Consider the following 12,239-nt stretch of genomic DNA (forward strand, 5'->3'; position numbering starts at 1 on the left):
TCACAAAAAAAAACTACGGATGTTCACTAATGACCCGTGTTTCTTTTGAAATATTTCTAAGTGTTGCCAGTACTAAAAATGGCCTGTTCGAAAGCGATGCCATGCGGCAGCCATTTTAGGCGAAGTGTCGATATCCCAAGCTTGGCATAACAGCTCTTGAACAATAATAACTTAGATACTTCTGTCCTTGTTTTTCAGCTTGAATTAGTCGGAATAAAAAGAGAGACAAAGCAAAGCTTGAGCGTTGGGTAAAGTTGAAGTAAGAAAGAGGTAGAACGTATTTTGTAGTGCGCTATCTTTGTTTAATGCGTGTGATTGTTGGGATTTATATATTTTAAGCTTGTGGTTTATGTTATGTACAATCTATACAACGGGTATTTTCGAACGACACCTCGTCTCCATCTGCAGACCATTTTGTAAAGCGTAAAGACATTAGTTTTATATTTTGGCGCTTGCGCGGGAATTATAGATATTTAGTGATTAAACTTTTAAAATAAGTAAATTATCGCTAAAATGGCTATGAGCAGTATCTCCAAAATTTCTAACGGAAAAGATGTAAGTACAAACTACACAATGGCTTCGTTCGAATCGACCTTATGTCATCGCGCACCGTTTTAACGATTTGTCTTCCGACACAGAATTTCCACTCGGGCATTTCGTTGTTTATTTTACGCTCTGGGCATCTTTTGCCTCTAAATAACACTAAATATATCGACGAATAGTATTATTTTCTAATAACCATTATTGTCACCCGCTTTCAATTTTTTTTCAAGTGTTCTACATTGCGAAAAACGGTAAACGTCATAATAATTAATTTTCTGTTTAATATGCGTTTTTCGTGTTATGGAATAGTAAATGCTGTAGTTCGTTTTTATTATATTTGAAAATGCAAAATAAATATGGTGTAATCAATAATTTCGTCATACGCAATGCAGTGATAACAATTTTCCTTAGTCATATAGGTTGACAAATTTCAATTTAAAAGTGTCTCAATGATATGAAACATGTATCATTCTTCCATTTTTATGAAAGAAGATGGAAGTTTAAGCATTCCAGGGCTTACGACCTGGCATTTGGCTGGCTTAAGCGATCACTTAGACGTGTGTAACATCCGCCTCCGTAGTGTAATGGTCAGCACGCTCGGCTACCGTTCCATAAATATAAATTGGGTTAAATAAATATAATTTCATCAATTGATTCGGCAGTCACTTTGTGGCAAAATCTATCTATTTTTAATTAAGTTTTACTTAGTAAATACCACTATTTCTTAAAATCTACTGCGACCAAGTCACATCCTTGGAGGACCACTACTGGAGTCCGAGAAGGTGAAGCTCCTACCACCAAGACAGGTTGTGAGCTACATGACTCACATAGGGCTTGGGAGTGAGCTATAATACAGAGGGAGGTCACAATAGGCCTAATATGGTCGCAGAGCCATAAGGGATGCAAGATCCCATGACCTCTTAAAAAAAAAACCTTGAATATAAGTTTGTTATGGCCCATTATTTATCCAAGAAACTTATCTTTTTTTATTTCTTGTTAAAGTCTAGTAATTGTAGTTTATATTAAGACTTAATCTCTATTATTTTTTGACATCTCATCAAAGATGAAGAAGAATATGAAAGTCTGGGCATTTACGGGGCTAACATTCGCCAATTCCACCCATTATTGACAACCACACTACTCAAATTCTTGGAAGTTCTATATATATGAACCAATTAGAGACATCTATTGGTGAGATGAAAATAAGCTTTTTATTGAACAGAAACGCTTTTATTAGTGCTCTTCATCTTTGATGAGATGTCAAAAAATAATATGAAAATAACTCCTGTAGTTGGAGGTAATCCAGATTTAGTGAACAAGTATTTGGACACACTCAAAATGTTGCAAAGTAAAAAGCTCAATAAGTGGCTTGATATTTATTTTTAATACATTTGAACACATTTAAATTTTAAAAACGATCTCCTGAAAAGTTTGTTGATATATGTCGTTGTTGAAAGGAGTGAGCAATATCTCAGTGCGTTTTTTGCGGCAACGGTGTCCGCTCTACTTTCGATTCCATACGATTCCATGTCACGATAAAAATACATATAATTTTTTTGTTTTGCAGGAAGTCGACATCAGAGATCTCCGCGTGGAGTTGATGTCCCTCCAGAAGACCAAGGAAACCCTCGCCAAGTTCCTGGAAGCTGTCCGCTGCGTCCGGGCCGACATCGACACCATGACCGTCAACTACGCGCAGCTGAAACACGTCAACGAGCAGTGGATGGCCATCCTCGCGACCCTCGGCTCCGCAGACCAGTCCATGAGTCTCTAGACGCTCCAGAGACAATTTGCCAATTTACAAACAGTGAAAAGAGACGCGAATTTGTGATTTTTAATGTTTTTTCTTGTAATTGTTCCAATCAAACGAGATGGCAAACGAAAAAATTTAAATTGAAACGATGGCGATTCGAAAGAAAACTTGGTAAATTTGAAACAGTGAAAATTGACACTAATTTGGTGATTTTTTAAGTTTTTTGTGATTATTTTTACATTTTAATAAAACGATAAGATGGCAAACGCGTTGAAATCTATTGAAAAGGAGAAAATAAAAAGCGAAACCACAATGGCGATCCGGAAGACAATTTGGTAGATTCGAAACAGTGAAAATTGACACTAATTTGGTGATTTTTAGATATTTTTCCGTTCTAGTAAAACGATAAGATGGCAAACGCCGTGAAGTCGATTAAGAAGGAGAAGATCAAGAGCGAAACTACGATGGAGATCCAAAAGTATATAGACACCTTCAACAAGGAACTGGAGGACAACGACGAAGAGACTTTGGTGGAGATCTCGCAGGAAGAAGAGGCCGCGGAGACGGACGAGCCGGGAACCTACTTCGTGGACGAAGACGGCCAGTTCTACTTCCAGCCGGCCAACGCGGAGGGCGTGCAGTACATGGAGAGCGTCGACGCGGCCGCCGCGGACGAACACCCTCTAGAAGAGATCGACGACCCCGCGGAGGAGCTCAGCTACGTTTACATCGTGCAGGAGGAGGACCAGCCGAGCGGGAAGGACAACATGACCATCTACGACTTCGAGGACGAGGACAACGGCGAGGAGAACGAGGTCGCGGTCGCGGCGGAGCCCGAGGACGACAAGTCGCAGGTCATGAAGGCCAAGGGGGGCAAGGGGGCCACGGGGCGGCTGTTCCAGTGCACCTTCTGCGACTACTCCAACTCCAAGCGGTTCCTGCTCACCCGCCACATGAAGATTCACTCGGAGGAGCGGCCCCACAAGTGCAGCGTCTGTGCCAAGGGATTCAGGTAGGACCACTTTCCATTCCGCGCCATAACACACCATTCTTCCTTATTAATTTTTTTTACAAAAATGTTAATAATATTAGTATATAACCACTCACTGAGATTTTTATGTCCGGTTTCGAAGCTAACCGCTTCTTTATCAAGACTGATTGATTACAGTTTTAGTATTAATCAGTCTTGATAAAGAAGCGGTTAGCTTCGAAACCGGTAGACTGTAGACGGTAGACATTTCCGTTTTTTTATTTTTTTTTTAAATCAAATTTTTTTGTGCAAATTTGCAAAAAAGTACTCTCGAGTTACTGGTGTGTCATACAAATGGTTTTCCCGCATTCGTAGTTTATTTCGATAGGTCCCTTGAAAAACGATAGATAGAGGTTTCACTGTAAATTGAATCGAGTAAAACGATGTGAATGATGTGACACGCGGTCGGCAGGTCGGTGGTGGCGCTCAACAACCACGAGAACACGCACACGGGGCTGCGGCCGCACCGCTGCGAGCACTGCCCGGGCGCGTTCGCGACCACGGGCGAGCTGCACCGCCACGTGCGCTACCGCCACACCAAGGTGCGCCCGCACAAGTGCGGCGAGTGCGACTACGCGGCCGTGGAGTACAGCAAGCTGCGCCGGCACCAGCGCTGCCACAGCGGCGAGCGCCCCTACCAGTGCCCGCACTGCACCTACGCCTCGCCCGACACCTTCAAGCTCAAGCGCCACATCAGGGTGAGTCGCCACAACCGCAAATACTTTATGCTACAATCTATTTATTTTCATTTTTAATTTATCTTTACACCTTTGTAGGTATCTCAGGTTTTTACCACAATTTATTAAACTCCATTAATATATCGCTCACTCCTTTCAAAAACGTCATAAATCAAAATACTTGATTTTTCAGGAGATCGTTTTTAAAGTTTAAAAATATAATAAAATGTATTAAATATAAATATCAAGCCACTTACTGAACTTTTTACTGTGCAACACATCTTTTTAGGTAAAACCTGAATGTTTTTTCTCCATTTGAAAAATATGTAGTATATTTAAAAAAATAATTAAACCATACCTTTTCTTAAAAATGCAAAAACAACACTTTCTGCCCTGTAGCGATTAAATAGTTAGATAAAAATATGCCTCTTTTGCTGGGATATAGTATATTTTCTGGGCATTCCGAAAACATGCACAACTGAAAATTGACGATTTTTGATTTATGACGTTCTTGAAAGGAGTGAGCGATATAAGTTGGTATCAAGCTGCGAAACCGAGTTGAATTGTTTTCGTGAATAAATTTACTTCACACAACAAAGTTTTAACCAAATATTACTTAATTTTCAAGTTTGTTGATTGTCACGTACATATTAACACATTGTAGTCGGGCGCTTTGAACAATAGACTGTAGCCTATAGCGGACGTTTTTCGCGATTAGCGCAAAAATATATCGCTTTCTTAAAATTGACACAATTTCTAAACCAAATAATATTTTAAATTGAAATTTTCAAAGAATTCATAAATGACATTTGATCATCAAAAATAAATTATATTCAGAATTTTCAATTAAGTATTCCATATTTCACAATTTCAGAAGCATTGTAAACTCTAAAAAATAGTCTTCCCCTCCGAGGTATCATTCCCTATACAATGCTAATATATTCAAATAATAAAATACCAAACAGTAAACAAAACAGTGCGAGCGGTATGAAAAATAGTCCAATACGTGAAATGACTCAAACTAAACTGGAGATTGAGATTGCATAAAAACTCTAGATTTCTGGGGATGCCTTTACAAGCGACACACTAGCCAATCCGGACAAGGCATCTCAAATAACGTCCACAGACTGTCACCTAGCACCCGGGTAGCAGATTACCCTTCAACGCGTTTTATTTCACGCTGATAACAAAACCGTATATTGCCGTTTCCCGCCGATAACCGACAGTCGACAAAAACGGCATTTGCCGTGTCCCGCAGTTGACCGACAGTCCGCAAAAAACGGCAAATGCCGTGTCCTGCCGACAACGTGTTAATTTAACTTTTGCTCATATTTGTATTCTAATTCTTAACATTAAAATTTCTTTTCACTTGAAAAGTTAAACGTAAACGTTTCTTAAAAACAAATTGTGATTTTTTAATTAGACAGGTAGATTACTTTGTATTTTTAGGAAGTATGTTTTACATGGATGGAAATATTGATAAAGATATTGAAAGGCGAGTGAATGCTGGGAACAGGGTAAACGGTGCACTAAAATTGTCCGGGAATAAAGGAAGCTGGACATGAAAAATGGGTTGGCACAGAAAGGGTTATAACTAACTCTCTGCGGGTGCTTTCTCGTACAAAATATAAAAGAAAGCATTGGAACTTCAGTCGAATCTAACTAACTAACCAACTAACTAGTAACTAATGCGATCTCTCAGTAGAATGTGCGACAAAACGATGTATGATAGATGTTCGAATAGTGAAATAAGGAAGGAATGCAAGGCTGAGATAAGCATTATCGATAAAATTAAGAAAGGTGTGTTGAGATAGTTTTGACATGTGGAACAAATGAGTGAGACAAATTTATGAAGCGAATGTATTTGGAAAAAGGAGCGGAGGAAGACCGAGAAAAACTTGGCATGATGTGGTCAGGTCGGGAGTTGAAATATCTGCGGTTATGTATGAGGAGATGCATGAAAGTGGTAAAGGCGAAGAAAGTTTGCAAAGACGGTGTGGTGTGGCGTTATATTCTCTCTGCCTACCCCCGCGGGGAAGCGGCGTGATGGTTAGTTAGTTAGTTTAGTTTTTAATTTATTTTTGATGATCAAATGTCATATATGATTTCTTTGAAAATTTCAATCGAAAATATTATTTGGTTTAGAAATTGTGTCAGTTTTAAGAAAGCGATATATTTTTGCGCCAATCGCGAAAAACATCCGCTATAGGCTAGAGTCATTGTTCGAAGCGCCCGACTACAACGTGTCAAAGTTAGATAAAAATTAAAATGAGATTTTTGAGTTTTTTGATGTGGCCCGCCGGCGTACCCAGACTACCTAATTCATTCACAGAGGGTTTGACACCTCTGTACTAGAAGATTTGTTGAGTTTAAGCACTGGTCACCGCTTGCAGGTCCACACGGGCGAGCGGCCCTACACGTGCGACCTGTGCACGGCGGCCTTCAGCCAGTCCAACTCGCTGAAGGCGCACCGCCTCACGCACTACCCGGACCGCAAGCCCTCCTTCCAGTGCGCGCTCTGCCCGGCCAAGTGCGGGCGCAAGGCGGACCTGCGCGGGCACATCCGCAAGCTGCACACGGCCGCGGAGCCGCTCGAGTGCAAGCGCTGCGGCAAGCGCCTGCCCGACCGCTACTCGTACAAGGTGCACGTGCGCACACACGACGGGGAGAAGTCCTACCGCTGCGAGCTGTGCCCGTACGCCTCCGTGTCGCAGCTGCACCTGGCCTCGCACGCGCTCATCCACACGGACGAGAAGCCCTTCTGCTGCCAGCTGTGCGACCAGCGCTTCCGGCAGAAGCAGCTGCTCAAGCGCCACCAGAACCTGTACCACGACCCGGGCTACGTGCCGCCGCGCCCGCGCCCCAAGAACCACGAGTGCGAGGAGTGCGGCCGCAAGTTCATCCACCAGGGCAACCTCATCCGCCACCTCGCCATGCACGACCCCGACTCCAACATCCACGAGGAGAACATCGCCCTCAAGATGGGCCGCAAGCACAAGGTCACTTCATTTCTCTATTATTACTCCTTTACTTTGCTTATATTACTTTTTTTTTAATTTTTTTTTTAAAATTTAATATATTAACATTTTTATTTATAACATTATACATTTGAATCATTTATACATATGGAGAACTTTTATATTTCGATTCGCTGTGCCTCTCCATAAAAGAGACTGTGCTCTTGTGCTTGGAGAGGGACTTACACTCGTGGTTTGATGTTATATTATAAAAGATATAATAGTTTTTTTTTACATTTATTTATAGATTTTGCGTTTAATTTGTAGAACTCCATTTTAATTTATGTATTATTGTTGAATCAACCACAGACTATATGAGTCTACCAAGCTTTAATTTATTGATAAAAAAACACATAGAAATGAAAATTGTGACAATTGATTCGTCTAGTTTTTTAGTCTAGGCATATTCAAACGAATAATACAACAAAAAAATACAAATAATACAATTAGTACATAAACTAAAATGGAGTCCTACAAATTAAACTCCAAAACAATAACCGATATTTGTTGCAGTACAAACCATTGCTAACTAACTAACTAACTAACCATCACGCCGCTTCCCCGCAGGGGTAGGCAGAGAGAATAGAGCGCCACACCACTCTGTCCTTGCAAACATTCTTCGCCTCTTCCACGTTCATGCATCTCCTCATACATACCCGCCGATTGTTACGACTCCTAACCTGACCACTTTCGAGTATTTGGCATACCTGATCGTGCCATGTTTTTCTCGGTCTTCCTCTGCTTCTTTTCCCGCCAACATTCGCCTCATAAATTTGTTTTACCGTTCTTTCCTCACTCATTCGTTCTACATGTCCAAACCATCTCAACACACCTTTCTTAATTTTATGGATAATGCTTATCTCAGCTTTGCATTCCTTCCTTATTTCACTATTCGTACATCTATCATACATCGTTTTGTTACACATTCTTTCGAGAGATCGCATTTCGACTGCATTCAGTCTACTTTCATCCTTCAAACCATTACAGTACAGGCATTAACCCTCAGAGTGCTAACCGTCGATAGATGGACTCTCTATTAATGCGTACAAAGTGCGGAACGTCGGAATACCAACTATCGCGCAATTTGATTTAGGTATTGACCTGTACGGACGTGTCTTAGCGCGCGCATGTATAACGTTTTTAATAAGTCAATAACATTTATAAATATAATAAAGCCCTTATCCGCACCCCAATGATGCATAGGGCACTGTGTCCTATAAACGCAGTGTTATCATGATCATTTTACACATGAAGGAAAGGGGATCAGCTCTCCGCCTCAGGTACCAGTCCAGGGTAATATTGAATAAATATTACAGTGCAAAAATCACTTATATTTATTTTTACCCCCCTTGGGTATCGAACCCGGGACCTTCAGAACGGTAGCCGAGCGTGCTGACCATTACACTACGGGGGCGGACTCATTTTATAAATAACCATTTAAAATTATTTTACTGTGAATTTAACATTGATTTAGTATTTTATTTCTACCTACAAAATATCAAATTTGTCAATTTGTAGTGATGATAAAAAGTAATTAGATATTTGTGCAAAATATGTGAAAATAAGCTCAGCACTAAAAGGGTTAGGAGCCGAGGTGTAACATGCGCTTTTATTATGTTTGTCAGGTGAGCGAGGCAGACGCGCTCGCGCGGGCCGAAGAGGGCTCCGAGGACGGCGGCTACGTGGTCTTCGAGATGATCCAACTGGAGGAGGACGGCCAGGAGACCGTGAGGATCGTGGACTCTCTGGACGGGCTGGAGGAGGAGAAGAAACCATCCACCAGGACCCGGGAGCCGCCCAACCCCGAGGCGGACATGCAGAACTGTTTCGGCTTCGACGAAGACGAAGAAGACGACAGCAACCTGCTCATCGCGCGGCACGAGCACGACTACGACGACGACGAAGACTGCGACGACGAAGAGACGCGAGAAGGATCCTAGTTTTAACCGCATTCCGCGCGGCGGCTATATATAAGTCAGATGAAGTTGAAATTTTGTGAATTCTTTTAATTTTTTAATGAAATGCTATCTTGCACACTGTCGGCAGAGAACGGGAAACGCTAAAAAAACATTTAGGCAAAATGGTGTTCGATAGATGTTCAAATGGTGATATAAGGAAAGAATGCAAGGCAGTGTTAATTCTAAAATCGCCGTTTGAATAAGCCCTGTTATTTAAAGCTTTTGGCCTGAATAAAATACCCGCTATTAACCTTAAAGTTGAATTTACTTGTAAAACCACATATATATGACATTTCAAACTACTTGGTGTATTTTGCCAGTTTAAAGATCGATGAAATCTTTATACATAATATGCATCATTAAGTCAAAATTTCATATTTTCGAGTTAACGTTCTTTGCCAGTACACCCCACGATATATACTTACACATTGTTTGCGAGAAACGCTTAAAAGCGTCTTTCCCATACTGTTGGTAGAGGGAGATAGTGACGCTTGCGAGCGTTCTATTTGCTTACTTTAGGTAGAGCGCGAGAGACGCCTGCAAAATTGTACAGATGGGAATTGGGTGTTGCGGCTACTTGTGATTAGTATACTGAGGGTCGGGCGGCAGACTGCCAGAGTATAATTAGGGTCCTTTTCCATACTGTTGGTAGAGAGCGGGAGACGCTTGCGAGCGTTCTATTTGCTTACTTTGGGTGGAGCGCGAGAGACGCCTGCAAACATTGTACAGATGGGAATTGGGTGTTGCGGCTACTTGTGATTAGTATACTGAGGGTCGGGCGGCAGACTGCCAGAGTATAATTAGGGTCCTTTTCCATACTGTTGGTAGAGAGCGGGAGACGCTTGCGAGCGTTCTATTTGCTTACTTCAGGTAGAGCGCGAGAGACGCCTGCAAACATTGTACAGATGGGAATTGGGTGTTGCGGCTACTTGTGATTAGTATACTGAGGGTCGGGCGGCAGACTGCCAGAGTATAATTAGGGTCCTTTTCCATACTGTCGGTAGAGAGCGGGAGACGCTTGCGAGCGTTCTATTTGCTTACTTTAGGTGGAGCGCGAGAGACGCCTGCAAACATTGTACAGATGGGAATTGGGTGTTGCGGCTACTTGTGATTAGTATACTGAGGGTCGGGCGGCAGACTGCCAGAGTATAATTAGGGTCCTTTTCCATACTGTCGGTAGAGAGCGGGAGACGCTTGCGAGCGTTCTATTTGCTTACTTTAGGTGGAGCGCGAGAGACGCCTGCAAACATTGTACAGATGGGAATTGGGTGTTGCGGCTACTTGTGATTAGTATACTGAGGGTCGGGCGGCAGACTGCCAGAGTATAATTAGGGTCCTTTTCCATACTGTCGGTAGAGAGCGGGAGACGCTTGCGAGCGTTCTATTTGCTTACTTTAGGTGGAGCGCGAGAGACGCCTGCAAACATTGTACAGATGGGAATTGGGTGTTGCGGCTACTTGTGATTAGTATACTGAGGGTCGGGCGGCAGACTGCCAGAGTATAATTAGGGTCCTTTTCCATACTGTCGGTAGAGAGCGGGAGACGCTTGCGAGCGTTCTATTTGCTTACTTTAGGTGGAGCGCGAGAGACGCCTGCAAACATTGTACAGATGGGAATTGGGTGTTGCGGCTACTTGTGATTGGTATACTGAGGGTCGGGCGGCAGACTGCCAGAGTATAATCAGGGGTGGGATCGATGAACTAACCGCCGACAACAATGTAACAATAAATGCTCAGCCGATAAAACAGTGTGCGACAGAGAAATACCAAGATGGCTACATGGCGTCAGTTTTGAGAGGTGTCATTAAATGACTTAAATTTTTTGTAAAGTTTTAAATTTTTTTTTTTGAAAGGTGATCAGCCCTCCGCTTCAGGTGCCAGTCTAGGGTAATATTAAATAAATATTAGAGTGAAATAATCACTCATATTTATTTAAACCCCGTCCTTCTGGGGATCGAACCCGGGACCTCCAGTACGGTGGCCGAGCGTGCCGACCGTTACACTACGGAGGCGGATACAGAATAACACTAGGTTCAAAATACTCTGTAAATCAAAAAAACTACAAATTTGTCAAGTCTTCCTCAAAACTGATGCGACGTCGCCATCTTGGTTTTTCAATTTAAATTAAAAAATTAAAAGAATATATTCTTTACACACACATGTGTATTTGTATATAGATGTGTATATATATGTGTATATGTCAGCAGTCGGGTAACTTTTTTAACTCTCCATATATTTTTTGGCAATAAAATGCGCAATGTCTGGGACTCACTGCTTTACTCGGACAAAAACCAAGTGTCTCTTTAACGCCTGCATCCTAACAGTGTTGCTGTACGGAGGTGAGTCGTGGCACCTCACCAAAGCTCAAAGCAAGAAACTAGCAAGTTTTGAAAATAGGTGCCTGAGGCGAATACTGGGTATAAAGTGGTATGACTTGGTCAGGAATGACAATGTGAGGAGAAGAACTCAACAGCCCCTTATACTGGAAGTCCTGAAGAGGAGAAGGTGGACATGGTTGGGACATGTCCTTAGAATGCCACCTGAGGGCATCAACCCCTCGTGTCTCTTCTTCCAACCCCGAGGATTGGAAGACCATTCACCGACTATACTCAGCGAAACTTCGAGACGCCGAACTGACCTGGGAGGAAGCCAAGGAGATGGCGCGTGACAGAGTGACCTGGAGACGTCTCGTGTTGGCCATATGCTCCACCTAGGGAGCGAACATGGAATGAAGAAGAAGAAGAAGAATAATATTTTTAACCCTCCATTTTTTAACCCTCACATATCCGGAGCGCGCGGAAGTTTTTAGCACCGTAAGGGAAGAGTTATAAAATAAAATTTTCCTTATTACCCGAAAAAAACATTTTTACCCCATTTGGGGTAATTTTCCCCCGTTCTCCGACCGCTGACATATCGCTCACTCCTTTCAAGAACGGCATGAATCAAAAAACTTGATTTTTCAGGAGAATGTTTTTAAAGTTTGAAAATATAATGAAATGTATTAAAAATAAATATGAAGCCACTTATTGAACTTTTTACTGTGCAACAGATCTTTTTAGGTAAAACCTGAAGGTTTTTTCTCCATTTGAAAAAATATTTTGTATATTTCAAAAAATAATTAAACAATACCTTTTTTTAAAAATGCAAAAATAACACTTTCTGCCCTGTAGCGGGTAAATATTAAGTTTAAAATATGCCGCTTTTGCTGGGATATAGTACATTTTCTGGGCATTCCGAAAACACTTCTTCATCTTCTTGCTCA

At 41.9% G+C, this 12,239-nt stretch overlaps 2 protein-coding genes and 1 long non-coding RNA gene across 3 annotated transcripts in view; all 3 read left to right on the forward strand.

The window, feature by feature from the left end:
- Positions 1 to 12,239, forward strand: part of LOC148301407 (low density lipoprotein receptor adapter protein 1-like) — a 291,630-nt gene that overhangs the window by 105,099 nt on the left and 174,292 nt on the right. The window lies entirely within an intron of this gene.
- LOC148301414 (uncharacterized) lies at positions 258 to 2,774 on the forward strand. Its single transcript, XR_015838802.1, has 2 exons — positions 258 to 555; positions 2,111 to 2,774. It is a non-coding gene; the product is annotated as an uncharacterized LOC148301414 (long non-coding RNA).
- LOC148301415 (uncharacterized) lies at positions 2,706 to 9,235 on the forward strand. Its single transcript, XM_088273344.1, has 4 exons — positions 2,706 to 3,308; positions 3,739 to 4,024; positions 6,397 to 7,002; positions 8,646 to 9,235. Exons 1-4 carry the CDS (start codon positions 2,707 to 2,709, stop codon positions 8,958 to 8,960), a joined length of 1,809 nt encoding a protein of 602 aa, XP_088129470.1. The 5' UTR covers position 2,706; the 3' UTR covers positions 8,961 to 9,235.

Source organism: Brachycentrus maculatus, unplaced genomic scaffold (genome assembly GCF_059751285.1).
Source record: "Brachycentrus maculatus isolate JH-2025_06_01 unplaced genomic scaffold, ASM5975128v1 h1tg000566l, whole genome shotgun sequence".
NCBI lineage: Eukaryota > Metazoa > Arthropoda > Insecta > Trichoptera > Brachycentridae > Brachycentrus > Brachycentrus maculatus.